The following is an 18,472-nucleotide window of genomic DNA, read 5'->3' on the forward strand; positions in this document are numbered from 1 at the left end:
CAAGATGGGGTGAGGGTGAATCACTATCTGCAAAGAGAGTCTATTCCACTGGACACTGCCATTTTTAGGAAGTTCTTATATGCAGCAGCAGTCAGTTTCTGCATTGCCTTGGTCCAAGGGTTTGGTCATATGCCCAGGAATACCGTGGGCTGCTGCTGACCATTGAGATAGTTCTCATTACCCTCCTTCTCATTCCCTTCCCCAGGCTGAACACCTCCAGCTTCTCTTCTCTTCCTAACAGACACTGTTTCAAGATTCCTTGTAGTCTTACAGTATGTACTTAATTACTATGCAAACCTAAATCACAATGGACTTAAGCTGGACACATTTGTAAAATATACCCAGATTCCTGAGATGCTGCTTAAAATGTACTTCAAATCAAAGGTCTCAAGCTCAAGGGCCTGAGGGCCCGGGCAGGTAAGATCCATGACTGAAGTTGGCAGGAGGTGCTCAACCAGAGGCAGGAAGGGTTGTGGATGGGCAGAGCCTGCCTGTCCCAACCACACACCTCTGGGATTGCTGCCACTCAGGAACGGAGGCCCGGCGTCGCCAGATCTTTGGATCTTCTGAGAAATGCTAGAAATTTGCATTTTCATAGAAGTTTTTAGATCCCTGTAACTAATTTTTTTTAAATTGAAAACAGTGCGTATGCCAAAGTAGCCACACTTGGGGGCCAGCTCTGGCTGTCAGCTGCCTGTTTGTGGCCTCGGTTTTAAATAAAGAATTGCTCAAGTGATTCCTAAATTTAAGTTTTTGTATTTAGGGTTGAAAAGGTGCACAGATACATTGAGTGGTGGACACATTAAGGGCAGAATTTAAATTTGAAATTAAGCTAGAACACTAGGGTTAAAAATAACTTCAAGGCATAAATCACTAAAGAGGGTGAGGGAAAGCAGAAAAACAGGGACCCTCCTAACCAGCGTCCAAAGGCGAGCGAGGCACAGACTCAATTACCTGTCACCAAACCCATCTCCAGCAAGGCCTGGAACAAGCTTCGGTGCTTGGCTTTCAGCTCCTTCTCCCAGAGGAGGGCTCTGCATGTCGAGGGCCGCCCGTACCTGAGCTTCAGGTCCAGGTAGGAATTCCGGAGGTCGCCTACAGGAAAGGGAAGCACAGGATACCATTAGAGGGAAGCCTTGCCTCTCTAACTCCCTTCCTCTATGGGGAACCAGAAATAAGAGGTCAGACTTAGCATTACTGGATGTTGGTTTGGGTGCATCAGGGATTTGAAATTGGCTACGATGCCTCTGCCTCGAGGTCACAGATTCAAAGCCAAGTCCAAGGGAAATGTGCCAAAGTTGCTGATGGGTGTTGAATAATTCTACAGAATGAGCAGATGGCCTCGGACTGGTCCCCAGGAAGGCAATATCTAGGTCATTTTGTTGGCAGTGTGAGTCAACAAAGCACAGGGACCCCCAGGGAGGAAAGGCAGTAGAAGATGTTAGGAGAATCTTCCCAATGCCACCAAACAGATCAGCATGTAAGACCGGCCTTCTGACTCTGGGTATCTCTCCTGAAATTACATCAGCTATCAAAATCAGTTTCTTTCCTGTTTGGGATATTACTATTCCTATATATCTTCCCCTCTTCTGACTGCATCATATTTTCTGGATGATTCAGCGGTGAGAGCAGCAGCTGGGAGACTAGTATAGCCTATTCTTAAATTAAATTGCAGAAGTGCTGCCTTTCTACACTTACCTATCACCATCTCTAATCACTTCCTATGACCATTTTATGTGAACCCTATCAGAATGGGGTATGTTCAACATGTATCCATTCCTCCATGGTCTGAAATGGGAAGCTCGGCTCTGGAGATGTTGAGATTATTTAGGCAGGACTGAAATACTCAATTTACTTTTGCTGATGGCAAAGGCCCCACAGGAATTTCTCTTCCAGAAAGAACATATGTGACTAACTCTAGTGCCACCATATCATGCAAGAAGATCTATAGCCAGAGAAATTTATAAATGCTGGAACATTGGAAGACAAGACGGGATGAGTTTTATAACAGATACAAACTCCGTATGAATGAAAGGATGTCTGCAAATACGGGCAGGCACGGAAGCAGTCTATTTGAAATTCATTCCTTCTGTTGAAAAGTTACCAATGTCTCCCAGAATGAGTCGATTTCAAAGATTTAAAAACTAAAACCCAGCCCCAAACAACAAAGCCATTGTTCAACATTTCTGAAGGCTTATATTCAGATATTAATGGTCCAAGACAAAAGTGCACCGATGGGGAAACATGATCTGGGGAGGTCATACTTGCCCCCATTGGTCAAGTCACATATGTTCTATTTCAACCCCCTTATGAAAGAAGCCAAGTGTGTTGCTACAAATGCCTGGAGCTAAAAATCGCTCTCCTGAAGTCAATACTTACATGCTTCTTGTCTCCTGTCCCCCTGCTGTACTGTGGATGTGTACACAGATACTATTTCTTGAACCTCTGCACACCTTTCATAATATAACTTGATATGTTCAGCAAGTTGCTTCTCAAGTAGGGGATTGAATATCTACAAGAAGGCAAGAAAACAGAATGAACAACAATTGTCATCAAACACCCATGGGTACCCATGAGCCTACGTTCAGGTGGATTTCCTTCTCCCATTGATAGCACCAGGTGGCTTGTTTGTACACAGATCATCTGCTTTGGATTCTCAAAGGAAGGGTGTTACTAGTAATTCAAGGACACGCCAGCTCTGACTGCTTCCCTCTAGCTTCTTTTCGTGGCATCTTCTCCTCTGCAGAGCTTCTTAAGTGTTAGGATTTCCCAGAGACCAGGCCTTCATCCTCTTCCCTTCCCCGCCGCTATGCGCTATCCCCAGAAAATGAGATTCATCTCCCCTGAGTTCCCAAAGGACCTCAAGTCTACCAGTACTGCACCTGCTGCCTGGAAGCCTCCTCTCCTTGTCTTCTGTTTAGAAGACCTAAAGTTTCTTCTGTTTCTCAACCTCCAAGACCTTCTGTTTCTCAACCTCCAAGAGCCAGATCTAAGGTCATCCCTTCAGGGCAGCCTCCCTAACAGCCTACCCCACCCTCATACATGTACCGACGCAGAGGACCGCACCTCGGCACTGCCAAACACAGTGCTCACACCTTTATTAAAGCATGTACCCCATTCTTTCATGACTTATCTGTTTAAGACCCAGGCAAGGAGCTCCTCAAGATCAGAGACCTTATCTCAACTCAGTGGTTTTCAAAATACGGGTTATGACCCATTGGAGGGTTGTGAAATTAGTTCAGTGGTTTGTAACCAGCAGTGATTTTGTTTTTTAGAGAGCAGAACACAAAATACCAGAGTACACTGAACACAGCAAGAATCTGCATCGTTAGTAAAATTCTTATTTCAGCTTTGTGTTATATATATATTATATATATGTATATATTATGTGTGTATGTATGTATATGTGCATTATATATGCTTACGTATGTACTGCTCATGCTATTAAATAGAGTTCTTATTGTGGACCACCTTCAAAAAAAAGTTTGAAAGCCACCACCTTAATTCATCTTGGATGCCTCAGCATCTTGCACAGAGCCTGGCACATAGTAGGTACTTAATAAGTATTGGCTGCACATAGTAGGTGCTTAATAAGTATTGGCTGCACGTATGAATAAAAGAATTTCACGTTTTTCCTCTTATGCAGGTATCTCAACAGGGGCTCTAAGATGACCTACGGGTGATAAGGTGCCCCATTTTTCCGAATTGACTTTGCCTAGTGACTCCTGCTTTTCCCAGAACAAATCCCACAAGGTCACAGGAATGAAAGAACGTTCCTTTTTTAGGTATCCGGTGATCTCCTTACCAAGGCACAAAAAGCAACCAGGGTGAAGCTTCCCTCATGGGGCAGCCCCCCTCTAATAGCCGCCAGCCCTGCTGGAGCTGGCCTGAAGACTCCGACAATTCCATTCCATTTGTGGGTGGGTTTTGGACTTGAGAATTCAGTGCTGACTACAGAGCCCTCTATGGTCTCCACCACCGCAGCCCACCCACCCAGTGTGAGCCAAAGACCCACGTTTCTGGAGAAAGCAGTAAGCAGAACCGAGAGTCCTATTTGCTGGACTGTCTCCTCTTTGATACTTTAAATAACAGCATATAAAAGAAGCGTTACCAAATAGCTAAGACTCTCTCCTTTCATTAGCTTAATCGCTGGATAGGCAACAGCCGGATAAAAATCGACTCTATAATTAAGCTACTAGTTATTAAAACAGAGGAAGTAAATGGTTTCCATTTTATGAGTACTAAATGAACCAAACGTTAAAAAAATCTATTATCACGTTTGCAGGGTGGAGGGGGAAGCCTCAATATTAATGATGTTTGGTGACAGAGCCGATGCGAGGCCCGGCTTAGATAAATCTTTTGTTTACACTGGACTGGTTCCACAGCCCTGAGCCACACGCCCATTACCCATAAGCATTCTAAAACTCCTTGGTCCTCTGGGCTCACCTGTGCAGGGTGCAGAGCATGGAGGCGATAGTACTTCAGGGGTCCAAAAAACCCTTCAATGCCGGCCACATACCTGCTCCCTCCAATAATGAAGTACCCAGCAGTGTCATTATAATGGAAATCCTCTCGGAAGCTAGAGAAGAACAAAGGGTTAAGAGTTCTGGGTTTGAACAGATTTTTTTTTTTTTAAAGACTCTTTCTCCTTGACTTAAAACTCCAAATTTCTGCAAACCCTTCACTCTAGTTCTAGAAGATGAGACCATGGTGGGGTCAGGCAGACTTGGGCTTGGATCCCAACCCTGCTATTTACCAGCTGTGTGACTTTGGACCAGTTGCTTAACCTCTCTGAGACTGAGTCTTCTCATTAGTAAAATGATAATTCCTTTCTTACTGGATTGATAAGAGGTTTAAGTAAAGACGTACAGCACCTAGCAGCACCTGGCCCACCATAAGTACCTTCTTTTCCTTTTCATTTATTTTTTATTTGACTTTTTATTTTATATTGGAGTATAGTTGACTAACAATGTGGTGTTAGTTTCAGGTGTACAACAAAGTGATTCAGTTATACATATACATGTATCTATTCTTTTTCAAATTCTTCTCCTGGTTGTTACAGAATATTGAGCAGAGGTCCCTGTGTTATATAGTAGGTCCTTGTTGTTATCCATTTTAAAGATAGCAGTGTGTACACGTCAATCCCAAACTCCCTAACTACCTCCCTACCCTTCCCCTCTGGCAATCCTAAATTCCACCATAAGTACTTAATATGTGCCACCTATTGATATTGGTGAAATTGTTTAGCATCATTGGAATTATTTGGAATTGCTGATTTTAATTGGAAGTATTTTGCTCTAAAAGGAAAAAAAGAAAACTTGTTGCGTAGATAGAAGGTGGATGCGGAGGAAAATAAAAACATACCCTATTAGATAAGAACTGAGGTCAAATTCAGAGTTAGGAGAAGGAGGCCACAGCAAGGTCAAAGGGCTTGGCCAAAGATAAGCGGTCAGCACAGGTGATTTGTTGGAAGTCCACTTTGTCCTGAAAGACTTAAAGGATCAGGAAGGAAAATGGAGGGAAAAAATGGGTCAGCATGAATAAAATGCACAAGTTGTTCCTGGCAGCATTATTTACATCCACCAAAGACTGAAAAAGTTTAGGTGTCTGTCAGTGAGGACTGGTACCCACATCCATCCAATGGGCCCTGGACATCTATACAGCTTAAAAAAGGACAAAGGGCTCTGTGTACTGACCTGGAATAATCTCTAAAATACATTGTTCAGTGAAAAAATAAAAATGAAAGAGCAGAACAATAAATATATTTTTATCCAAGAAAGAGGAGAATGGATTTTTTTTTTTTGTATTTGCATTAAAAAAAACTCTGGAGGTATATATAAGAAACTAATAAAAGTCTTTCCACATGGCATGGGGGTTAGGGGATGGAGTGGATGGAGGCAGAGCTGGAAGCAAGACATCTAACTGTAGACCTTTTCACATTGTTTTGTTTTTTTATACGATGTGCATTTATTATCTATTCAGAAAGTAAAATAGGAATGCGCGGACAAGGTGCCATCAGAGCATATGTGAACAGCAAGGGCAGATCAAGATAGGCATCAAGTGAGAAGCAGGCAAAGACAAAAAGAGCCAGGGAGCACAGAGGGCAGAGGGCAGCAGAAGGGAAGAACACAGCATGTCAGGCAGCCCGCCAGGAGCCCGGCAGCCTCAAGAGCGATGGACCAGGGTGACACGGATGGGACAGAGCAGCCACCAGTGGTTGGGTCGGAGAAACCAGGCAACCGGGGGTCATCCCAGGAGAGAGGATGGGCTGTTAGGCAGAAACCCAACCCTGGGCAGGTGCTCCCGGCTGGAAGGAAGACAAAAAGGTGAAGAAATGGACACTCTGACAACATCAACCGATGGCGGCAAGAGGGAACACTTAGAAATCAGCTTTCTACAAAGGCAACTAACATGGAAAAGAAATGCTTTATTTCTTGCTATTTCTTTTTCTGGAATCTCAGGCTTGAAGGGCACTAAGGTGACGGTCTCTTCTCTTTTTTTTTTTTTTACGTGGGACCACAAAGTAATTATCTCTGAGAGCTGTGAATTGATTAAATTTTTCAAGACCTTCGAAAGATTTGAACATTCCAACTACCCTCATGAAGTATTACCCAGCACTCAGGGGACACAAAGCAATGCTTCTGCAGTAGAAGCTCTCATAATAGAACTCTGCTCAATCAACTCACCAGCTCACCTCACGGCTCATCCCTACAACACGCTGGATGCTTGCCAGCTGGAGGTTCCTCTCTGGAGGCTTCTCATTTTTTTTTTTGTATTTGAAAAAAATGTTTTTTTACTTTTTGGCTGCACCGTCTGGCTTGTGGGAGCTTAGTTCCTCGACCAGGGATCGAACCCGGGCCCCTTGCAGTGGCAGCACGGAGTCTTAACCACTGGACCGACAGGGAATTCCCTGTCTTCTCATTTTTAAATGGAGATAAAAATAGTACCTATCTACAGGGTTGTTGGGAAAATTTATTTAATATTTAAACAAAGCATTTAGAACAGTGCCTGGCACATAGCAGGCACCATAGCTGTTAACTACAGTTATTATTATTAACCTAGTCCAACTTGGACTTTTGCTGCCATTTTTTTTTAATTAAATTTATTTATTTATTTTTGGCTGCATTGGGTATTCGTTGTAGCATGCGGGCTTCTCATCGTGGTGGCTTCTCTTGTTGCTGAGCATGGGCTCTAGGCACGTGGGCTTCAGTAGTTGTGGCGCATGGGCTTAGTTGCTGTGTGGCATGTGGGATCTTCCTGGACCAGGGATCGAACCTGTGTCCCCTGTATTGGCAGGCGGATTCTTAACCACTGTGCCACCAGAGAAGTCCCTGCTGCCATTTTTTGAGTTGCATGCTTACGGAAGATGTGTTTGTTCCCAAACCTGTCAATTGCCAACTGTATGGTCATTGTAACCATACAATGTAATTCAATCTTATGTGATCCAATAAAATAGGGATGGAGAAGAGATGTTCATTCTTTAAAAATTAAGTTGAATATTTTCGGTAGACTCAGTAAAGAATGGTTACTAAAAAAATTATTGTGGAATTAGGACAGCTGGAAAAAGAAACTGAAGAAATCTAGATGGATTTGGGGCTCTGATAGTTTCACCGGTGTCTTTGTTTTCTTTTCATTTGGGAGAAACAGAAATTGGGTACCGTTTATGCAAGAAAGATCACAGGGAACTCCAATCAGTAGACCCATACTCAAAGGCAAGGCTCTAGCTAGATAGATTGGCAAATTAATGTACATTTCCATATTTTAAATTAAAATAAAATACACACTTTTTTTGATAGATCTTTGCTTTAACTGCATTCTCAACTAATCAATAAATTACTTGGTCCCTATGGTACTACACTGCAATTTTTTATTGTCATTATAATACAACTAACATCTCTCCAGCTCGGTCTCCCTCCACATCAGTACCTCCACATTTTTCTCCTCTAAAATTCTCAGTGGCTGCACCAAGACTGCAAGAGATTCCTTGCACTGTGCGTTGTTTGATGGTCATCAATTTTGCTGACATGAGAGCTAAGCTAGACAGTTCAAAAGCCCAAGCCGGTCCCTTCCGCAAGCCTCAGACAAGCTGGCAAACTATCTTTACTCTTATCTGGATGTGGGAGAGTGCCCCGGTTTATTACTGTGGAGGACCCAGCAGCGGGGAAGGACTGCCTGCCTCTGTCTTTAACTAGGCCTCACTCAGAATTAGGGAACAGTTTTGGCTCATGGGTTCTTTTCTTTTTGGCCACACCACATGGCAGGGACATGTGGGATCTTAGTTCCCTGACCAGGAACCAAACCCGGGCCCCCTGCAGTGGAAGCGCGGAGTCTTAACCCCTGGACCGCCAGGAAAGTCCCTGCTCTGGGTTCTTCAGCAGGGGAATTTAAAGCCTCAAAACAGCTGTCCCTCCCACCCCTTAAAGTAATCTCATCTTAAGTGTCACTTCCTCAGGGCCTGGTCTAAATGCTGGCTCCTTTGGGATCCTCTCAAGCCAACCTATTTATTTCCTTCCTTGCATTCATCACAATCTGTAATTTTAAATTTATTTGTGAATGTATTTGTTTAAGATCTTTCTTCCCCCCACTAGATTTTTTAGTTCCATGAAGGCAGGGATGGACTGCATTCTTGTTTTTCATCGTTTTATTCCCAGAGTCCAGCACTGTGTCAGGCACGTGGTAAATGTGTTGGGTGAATGAATATATACTGGATGGATGGACGGATGGACAGATGAATGAATTCGACACTAGACAAGTCTGCAGTTGTTACTGCAGCCTTTCATGCGGTGCAGCACTGAACTTCTGAGCGCTTAATTACTGATCTTCGTACACCACTTCTGCGGGATAACAGCTATCATTATGTTTATTTTACAAGAACAAATAAAAAGGAGGATTAAGAGGCTTTCCTTGGAACACCTATAACCATCTACAATATTTGATGTTTAGTTTACTACCTTGGCCTTCTGAAATCTCTCTGGTGATTGAGATTCCTAATAGCTAACCACTGGAATCCCAGGTGGGCCCAACATTAATTCTTTAGTTGTTCTATTGATGGAGGGGGTCCCAGGAAGGGCAGCTGAGACGGTGGTAAGGGGAAGTCTTGCGCCTGGGGACTGCTCGTATTACCAGGTAAGGAATCATTTCAAAGCCTTCACCAGGTTGTTGAATTGGTATGTGCCTGAAAATCAGTCCTGAATTCTGGAATCTTAAGGATCATACTGACTCCATCTTTACTTAAAATTTTGCAATTTTGTTCATCATGGATTCTTTACATTAATCTTGATTTTTAAAAATACTGTATTAAATGTTATTTATCATGACTATCGTTATGAGCTGAACTGTGTCCCCCCCCAAATTCATATGTGTAAGTCTGAACCCCCAGTACCTCAGAATGTGACCTCATTTGGATATAGGGTCATTGCTGATATAATTAGTTAAGATGAGATCATACTGGAATAGGGTGGGCCCTTAATCCAATATGACTGGTATCCTTATAAAAAGGGGAAATTTGGACAAAGACAGACACTCGCACAGGGAAAATGTCACGTGAAGTTTGGCATTATGCTGCCACAAGCCAAGGAACTATTAGAAGCTGGAGAGAAGCTTAGAACAGATCTTTCCCTAGAGCCTTCGGAGGGAGCATAGCTCTGCTGACACCTTGCTCTCGGACCTCTAGCCTCTAGAACTGCGAGGCAATACATTTCTGTTGTTTACGTCACTCAGTTTGCGGTACTGTGTTCCAGCAGCCTTGGCAAACTAACAGAATGACTAAGTTGTGTTGGTGTCTCCTTACATTTTATGCGGAAGGTGCCTCCCTTGCCTCACCCATTCCCAGCCCTGGATCTTACGTGATTCACGCCGCTCATGTCAGCATCTACACTTCTGGGATCTAAGAGGAAAGGAAGCCCTTACATAGAAAATGAAAAAAAAGCTTATGAAATTCAATTGGTTGTCCAAAGTGTCTGAGGTTGCATGTGGGTGTCAGGGGAGAAAGGGCAGGTATTATTTTAGACCTCACATCCTGAAATGCAAACCCTTAATTTCTGGGGCAGAACAGGGCACTCGAAGAGATTTCTAAAGGGGCCACACATCCGCTGTTTCTCCAAAGCAAACTCCCAGGCCTTTCCTATCCTCAAACTCCTCATAGAAGATCCCATGGCCGCTGGTTATATAACAAAACGCGTATCTGTTGAATTCTTCCTCACTGGTCTAAATCCACCTGTGCACTTAAGACTTCTAAGGCCTCAGCCTCTGTGCTTCAATATAGCTATCAAGTCACCCCCTGACTTTCTCTTTGCAGGCTAAGGAATAACACTGCTTTCGCCTTTCGCTATAACTCTAATCCTTTAATCCAGTCATGAAAATAAGAATTGTTCTATGTGCCCAGAGCCTAAAAGAAATTGTTTGACTTCAATGTAAACAGAAATGGTGGGGAAAAAAAAAAGTAGGGCGTATGTCCCCTACTCTGCTGTCATCACCCCTCTTTGCTTTCCTTTCTTTAATAATTGGTTTCCAAGAAAATCGGGATCGTGTGGAGACGGAGTGAACGGAGCCTGCTTGGAGAGATGGTGTTTGGCTAAGCGTAGTGAAATGACTAAAGGATGAAGGAATGAACCTCCCCCCCATCCCCCAGCCAAAGTGCCCAACAGTCCTGATACATTTTTTTTTATACTTTTTTGTTTGGGCCGCACCGTGCAGCATGCGGGGTCTTAGTTCCCCGACCAGGAACTGATCCCGTGCCCCCTGCACGGGATGCGTGGAGTCCTAACCACTGGACTGCCAGGGAAGTCCCCTGATATATTTTTTTTAATTATACATAGGAAGCTCCTAATTTTTGTTTCTGTTCTTTACTTATTCTTAAGCATTTGAATTTGCACATAGACATAGACATTATATATATTGATATATATATAAAATCTAGCTATGGTGAGATATCCCGAGTTCCTAAAGGAGAGCTCATGCTCCATGTTTCTGACACTATATGACCCACTCTTAAACAGGGATGCAGAAGCAAATTAAAAATATAGGACAAATGAGGAAAAAGACCCAATTCTCAGTTTCTGTAACTCTTGTAGAGAATCGTTATATAAGATTGAAAAGTTATCCCAATATCAATAGTTGCATACATTTCAAATTTACATTATAAACATAACTATGAAGGCTGTCTCCTTTTATGTTTTATACTAGGCCAAACTTACCAAACCCTCTCAATAAGCAACATTAATGCTTTTGTTTTTCCGCATCCTTTGTAGAAGATCATTTTCAAAGAAAACAAATTATAAAGTGTCGTGAAAGGAAGAATTTACAGTGAGATCTGGAGAGAGAACTAGTTTCTCTTGCTTGGGAAAAAAAAAAGGTTGTGGGGAAAACATGGAGAGTTTTTGTACACTTAAAAAGGAAAAAAAATAGTACAAAGATTAGCCACAGTCCATGCTTGAAAAAACTGAATCAGACAGGGTGGGAATAACTTCAGGGTTGAGGGCTAACATATGAAGGTTCCTTAACCCTCATCCAGCAAATTTTGAATCAAAAGAAAAATCACACTTACCTAATGGTCTGATTATGGTAGTCTTTCAAATCCTGTCCAGTGCTGGTGGTTACTACTATCTATGTTGGGAGAGATACACAAGGATCAGTTATGCCTCAAGACCCCACATCATAAATACAGTCCTGGATATGAGTTACTCGTAAAATAGGCTTCATAGTCTTTCACCTGATCAGTTTCTGCAAAAAATAAAAGGAGCAATTTACTAGCCCTGTGTATATTTCGAGACTTAAGACACTTAATTTCTCCAAATGACTTTTTAAAAAATAAATTTATTTATTTATTTTGGGCTGAATTGGGTCTTCATTGCTGAGTGGGCTTTATCTAGTTGCGGCGAGCAGTGGTTTCTCTTGTTGTGGAGCATGGGCTGTAGGCGTGCGGGCTTCAGTAGTTGTGGCACGGGGGCTCAGTAGTTGTGGCACGTGGGCTTTAGAGTGCAGGCTCAGTAGTTGTGGAGCACGGGCTTAGTTGCTCCGCGGCATGTGGGATCTTACTGGACCAGGGCTCGAACCCGTGTCCCTGGCATTGGCAGGAGGATTCTTAACCACTGCATCACAAGGGAAGTCCTGACTTTTTTTTAAAGAAGTATTTCAGTCATTTTATCTTTATTTATTTATTTAAAAGAATTTTTTTGGCCACACTGTACGGCATGCGGAATCTTAGTTCCTGACCAGGGATCGAACCCATGCCCCCTGCAGTGGAAGCTCCGAGTCTTAACCAGTGGTCCACCAGAAAAGTCCCTCCAAATGACTTAATGTGATAAAAATATCTATAATGCAGTTTTCCCCAGTGGGCTGTAGACACTTCCACACTACCAGCCGAAGGTTCATTTGGTGTATTCGTGCTTGAAAGCTTGTTGCATAAAAAGACAAGGAAATGTGTAAGATACTACAAGGAGTTCTTGGAATTTGTCTCTGATTCCAGGAGAACCTTAGGGGGAAAAACAAGACAGGAGATGAATGTTCTTCATGCACTGTGGCTTTCCAACCTCTCTCCCTCAGGACTGAGAACTGTCGCTGTCATTTCAATGGTGACAATGTTTTCGTCGCAAATGTTGTTAGCTGCCGTGTATTCTTCTCGTGTCTGGGACTACAACATAAGCCCCTGGGGTTAAGGGGCTCCCTTTATTCCCCCCAGTGTTAGCGCAGAGCAAGTGTTCAGAAAACACATTCTGACTTAATTAGATTGTCAAAGATGTGGCTCTAACACCATGTCTATGAAAGAAAAGGTAACCCATAAAATCCAACCCAATTCAGCCATATAGAGCATGTTGGTTCAGCGAAGAAAATGACTCAGACCAGTTGTTTCTCTAAACCAACCATTTACTTTAAGCCAATGTGTCCATTTAGTCAAAGCAATGAATATAGTAGTCTCACCACAGAGCTGGATTTTGTGTAGAAAAACAATAAGTACTATTCTGGAACCTATGTGATCAGAGAGACCAGATGGGATGGAAAGATGAAAGGGCAAATGGCAAAAATTTACTAAAAAAAAATCGACTTCTTTTTTCTTTCCACTGCATCTGGTCTTCCTAATTCTTCTCTCCTGTTTCACCCGATCATGTACTCTGCCATTAAATTCACCTCTTTAATTAAAGCACTACTTTGATTTACTCTTCTGCTCCGAAAGCTTCGATGACACTGTGCTGCCTTGCAACTAGAAATTTAAATTCCATGATATTCAAGATTCTCCACATTCTCGCCCTAAAGACATTTTTTTCTTCTATTAGCGTTCTATAGGCAGCGAATTTCTACTCCAAACTGGTTTATCTGCCAACCTCCAGTGATGTGCTAAAGTACCCCCTCCTTGCTTCTCCATTTAAACGTTGCCCATTCGTAGGAACCTTCTTTATGAAACCTCCCCTGAGCACCCCAGGGTGAAGTGCGGTCTCTCTTCCGTGAATCAATACGAACCATCTGGCAATTAAGCTCGCCTTATGACACCTCTCACCTGCTTAATACGACTTCCATAAATAGTCTGTAAGCTCCTTGAGCACAGTGCCTTGTATACAGCTGGTGCAAAATAAGATCTGTGATTTGCTCTCATGATTTGATACCTAAGTGACACGTGGTACTGAGCTGACCTTAAGAGAAAGCTATGCCACCATAATCCTCATGCAAATGAGAAGCTAAAACATGGACCACAGCGATGTCACCTAACAGCATTAAGGAAACAAACATACAAAAACTTCCAGCTAACATCTTACAGACTCTCCTCAGGAAAGCTACAAGGACTGACTTGATTTCTTTTCTCTTCAGAGAAAGGAAATGTGATAGACCTAACCGCCAAGGGAAGTCTGCGTATTATCTAATACACAAGACAAGCAAAATGTCTCTTCCAGTTTTGTTATCGGAAAGTTACACATCAGTAAGAAAAGCTGATGAGAAAATAAAGTAACCAGAAGAAAGTAGCATCCTGACATCGTATATATGAAGAAATGGAATTATCTTCAATTATAGCAATGTCACTATGTCACTAATTAACAATGATCACAGAACATGTGTCATGCCAGAGAGTTTTTCTATCATACACAATGCATTAGTGGCTGCAGGAATCATCCTCCAAGAGTTACCGTCAGAAGCCAAGCTCTCAAACATCCACACTGCTGGTGCCATAATCCATAAACTCTGCGTTATGAAAGCTTGAAGCTATTATGTGCAGTGTCTTATAGTACAAAGTAGTTAAAGAACCTCCATCTCACCGGAATTATCCCTTAGGTTTGTTGGTTCTCATTTGTCGGTTTAATGCCAAGCATAAGCAATTGTTTTAACTGCCCAAAACAGTCAAACCATTTCTTGGCTGAACTAACCAATACATTTCCTGTAAAAAAGTTGTAGATTTGCTAACACTATATAAATATGGCCAAGGCTGTCTTAACATTTATCTCCCCAAAGCCTATCTCGCTAGGAGAAAAGGCTTCAATTGCTCAGATAATTGTGGTTATGTAGCTGGCTATATTCTTTACTCATTCACAATAGAGTCGAAAGAAGCACTTTAAAAGTTAATTAAATGGGATAGAATTCTTATGATTTAAATTTCCAACGATAAAAATTTGATTTAAAAAGTGTTATGGTTGTAAAAGTTTATCAGATACCACAAATTTGTTTTTGCAGGTTTCCTAGCTCCCCGACTTTACAGCAATGCTTAAAGTTAAGTGATGATGTTGATATGAAGCACGGTGGAGCGAGCTTTCAGTACCTGGCCACCATTAAAAGAGATATCCAGGCGAAACCACTCCTTCAAGGGTATGGTGAATTTTGTTTTTACAGCAAGGTCTTCTCCTTTGACAAGATGCATTTGAATATGCAAGTGGCCTAAAAGGAAAATGAAAGCTTGTGAAAACGACAGAAAATACTTAGGAGTGAATGAAGTGGCTATATCTTTTCGACGACTGTCCTAAAAAGCTATAAGACTACATCACATTCCTTCTTCCTTTAAATAAAAGCAAAGCAAAGCAAAACAAACAAAACACATATGTGCATTCATCTGTATATGTTTGTTTTAATCTTCCAGAAAACAAGTTTAACTTGAATCCCATATTTGGAAACCATCATTCTCATTGAATTGCCACGTTGACAACATTCCTTATTCTAGACAGACGTATCTGCCAGTAGACAGAGCATAAGAAAGCTACACTATCGTTCTAAAGGTTCTGTTTCATACTTACCCTCTTCAGTAAGAAATACAGAAGGCGTGCCGTACATCTCGTTAGAATCAACAAAATACAGAATCCCACAGAGATTGGCCTTGCAATAATGGAGTAAATAAAGCCACAGTGAAACAGTAAACCTATAAGAGTGAGGAGAAAAAAAATTCTGCAGATTGATATCATCCAAGAGCAGGTAATTACAGTTAACAATGACGGAGTAAATTGCTTTCTTTCCAATGAAGGGATGAATTTGCCTTCGTGTTCATCATGGGAGATCAGCTCGCAAAGCTTGATTTTTGAGACAAAGGAGGTAGTTACAGTAACTGCAAAAGACAGGAGTGAAGCGTCGTTGTGCAAAACTAGCAGACATTGTACCTTGCTCCAAAAACCCTTCCTGTGTCTTTCTGAGCTTCGCACAGGCCCACCGTTTGAATCCTTGATTAAGGCTTATAAAGCCAGACACAGAATAAAAATCTGGATTTTAATAAGAGGTGAGTTGATAAGAAGCTGTTCTAATTTCAATGATTTAAAAAAATACATAATTAGGGCCTTTTGAGCAATTTTGTTTCTTTCAAAGATAAAAGCTCTAAGGCAGAAAAATGCCATAATTTGCAAATGGCATCACTATATGCTAATCAGGACACACAGATACAATTTTAATGCCCATATTAGGTTATTCAGTATCACAGTTCTGGCTGACCAATGTGGAACAACTACTCTCATTGTTCCATTTCTGGACTAGGGCTATTTTAGTTGAAAAAATATTGTCCATCTGTGATTTGTGGAGTGAGGATAAAATAACAGTGGTCAACTTAACTAGGACACATTCAGCCAAGCTCTGTGATCCACCAATCATTCAGCAAATATTTGCTGTCAGAACATTTGCTAGATGCCACACATTGTGCCAGTGACCAGCAGTTCAAAGATAAGCTGGGAGTAATGCATTTTGCATGTGAAACATGAATCAAGGTCAAAACCTGTACAGAGAATGCTCTCCATTACCCCAGTAACCAATTCACAGTTTGGGTTAAAGTGGCAGCGGCCCCAGGTTCTTTGGGGACTCATCCCAACAAGACCTTTAGAATATTCTGGGCTTTATAAACTGGCCTTCAAATCGCTGGTAAGATATACAAACAGATGGTACCACACAGCTCCCTCCTGACCCACCCAGCTGAGCAAAAGCTCATGAAGATAAGTTATTACAAGGAAGCGTAGCAAGAACATACGCTTAGTAAAGTGACTCAAGATCCTTCTACAGCCAGCAGCATGGGAAGAATTAAATCACTCTGCTGAATCCATCCAGTCTGAGGTAAACCACGAACAATTTTCAGCATCTTCAATTCAGCAGAAGGAAAAAAATATATCTGGGTTTTGCTGAAATCAGTGGAGGAGATCAGAAGTTGTGAGATTTCAAGCAGCTCATCCAATCTTCCAAGGCAGAAAAGGCAAAGTGAAGGCTGCAGTCTGGCAGGGCTGTGGCTGGCTGCACCTGACACCTTGCAAAGCCTCAGGCTCCAACACCTGACTCACCTACTTGGGTCATTCCCAGGACCAACGTACAAGGTCAAGCGAGGATTGATTGCCAAGTGCAAGAATAATTTCAGAATGCTTTGAGGTTCTCAGGTCCACAAATTCTACCTAAGCTATGTAGATCTCATCATTTTTCCAAAGCATATTACAAAGGTAGGTCTTCCTAACTGGCTCCACTAGCCTGCTCTGGTCCTCAGATAAAAAGAGTACTACCGCCCCACCGGCCCCCATCACCGGCCTCTTCTTACACTGGGTAATCTATCCGCTGGCGTCGGGTGGCCTCTAGCTCTCGATTCCGAAATCTCGGGAACTTCTTCACAATGCCTGTGTTTTCTCCACTGGAGGCAAAGAGAAAGCCCAGGAGGGTGACCACATCTGTAAACAGCAAGATGGCTGCCTTTTAATTATTTCCAGAAAAACACTGCTTCCAACATCACATTCTTCCTGGAACCCACTGCCTAGCTCCCATCAAACATTTAAATGAAGAGTCTGAAAATATTAGCAAACATTTATTGCACACTGAATATACGCCAGCCACCTGAGAAGCACTTTACAGAGCTATCTCAATTTGTGTTCACAGCAACCCTATAAAGGAGATTCTTTCTTAGTCCCATTCTACAGATGAAAAGCCCGAGGTATAGAGAGGTAAAATTACTTGCCTAAGGTAACAGAGCTAATAAGTAGTACAGCAAAATTTCAAGTTTCCAGCTCAGGGTCTATGTGCTTAACCATCTTACATCCTGCACTTCTAATGCTAAGAAAAGCGTTTTGAATTTATGTAATAATAATAACAGTTAACACTTCAGTAGCATTCACTATGGTCCACACTACTGTATAAAAATATATGCATATATATTTATATATAAATTCATTTAATCCTCATTATTATCCCCCGTCTCTAGATGAGGAAATAGATGCACAGCTGCTAAAATACTAACATTTATTTAACACTTAGAATATGCCAGGCAACATGCTAAGCACATTTCAGGAATAATCTTGCTTAATTTCACAATTTATGAGATAGATTCTATTATTGTCCCTCTTTAAACTGAGCCTTAGAGAAGGTTGAATAATAAGAGGTGGAGCTGGGATTCAAACTCGAGCAGTCTGGTTTCAGAATCTATGCACTTAAAATTGCACAGTTTTTTTTTTTTTTCATCCGTGCAGACTTTCCACATAACCTCAACATGTTACCCTATGCAAATATTACTAACCATACTCCTTAAAACTAGGGAGGCTTCCACTTTATTTTGCAAATGTGTGAGAATTCTGTGGTTCTAGAGAAGAGGAGCATCCGTAACAAATCTGAAAGGGAAAACTGAGTTATTTCATCTATATTTAATACCTACAAGGCTAATACGGAGTTTTTAATTTCCAATACCCCACCCCCCTTCAAAGAAAAAAATTCACCAATACAACCTAGAAATAAAGATCACTTTTCTCTTTCTTAAAATGTTCCTTGGTTTAAATATCCATAATTAAATGGTGGAAATAATCTATTTGCCTGGGCTTCCTAGAGTTGACTTCTGTGCAAGTTACCTAATGCCAATATTGGAAGAAATTACGGGAGCCTCAGCCTGGGATATTGGACACCCCAGCTCTCATTCCTCAATGGGGAAAAATGTTTTATTACATAAAGAGGTACCCCTGGTTCACTACAACTTGGAAATCATAAGAGCAATGTTTTCAAAGTCTCAGAGATGCATTTGGAAGTCCAAAAGGGTGGAGTTATCAATTCCAACAAAAATACT

At 41.8% G+C, this 18,472-nt stretch overlaps 1 protein-coding gene across 2 annotated transcripts in view; it reads right to left on the reverse strand.

Moving 5' to 3' along the window:
- SEL1L3 (SEL1L family member 3) overlaps positions 1-18,472 on the reverse strand; it is a gene marked incomplete at both ends in the record, with an annotated part of 96,458 nt that overhangs the window by 56,311 nt on the left and 21,675 nt on the right. For both annotated transcript variants that reach the window (XM_082837924.1, XM_082837923.1), the window contains 7 exons: positions 955-1,095; positions 2,380-2,512; positions 4,447-4,579; positions 11,546-11,604; positions 14,741-14,856; positions 15,210-15,331; positions 16,970-17,096. In XM_082837924.1, coding sequence (XP_082694050.1) covers positions 955-1,095; positions 2,380-2,512; positions 4,447-4,579; positions 11,546-11,604; positions 14,741-14,856; positions 15,210-15,331; positions 16,970-17,096 — 831 coding nt within the window. The remainder of the gene's footprint in view (positions 1-954; positions 1,096-2,379; positions 2,513-4,446; positions 4,580-11,545; positions 11,605-14,740; positions 14,857-15,209; positions 15,332-16,969; positions 17,097-18,472) is intronic.

The sequence above is a fragment of the Leucopleurus acutus genome, assembly GCF_964270905.1.
Source record: "Leucopleurus acutus genome assembly, chromosome: 4".
Lineage (NCBI taxonomy): Eukaryota > Metazoa > Chordata > Mammalia > Artiodactyla > Delphinidae > Leucopleurus > Leucopleurus acutus.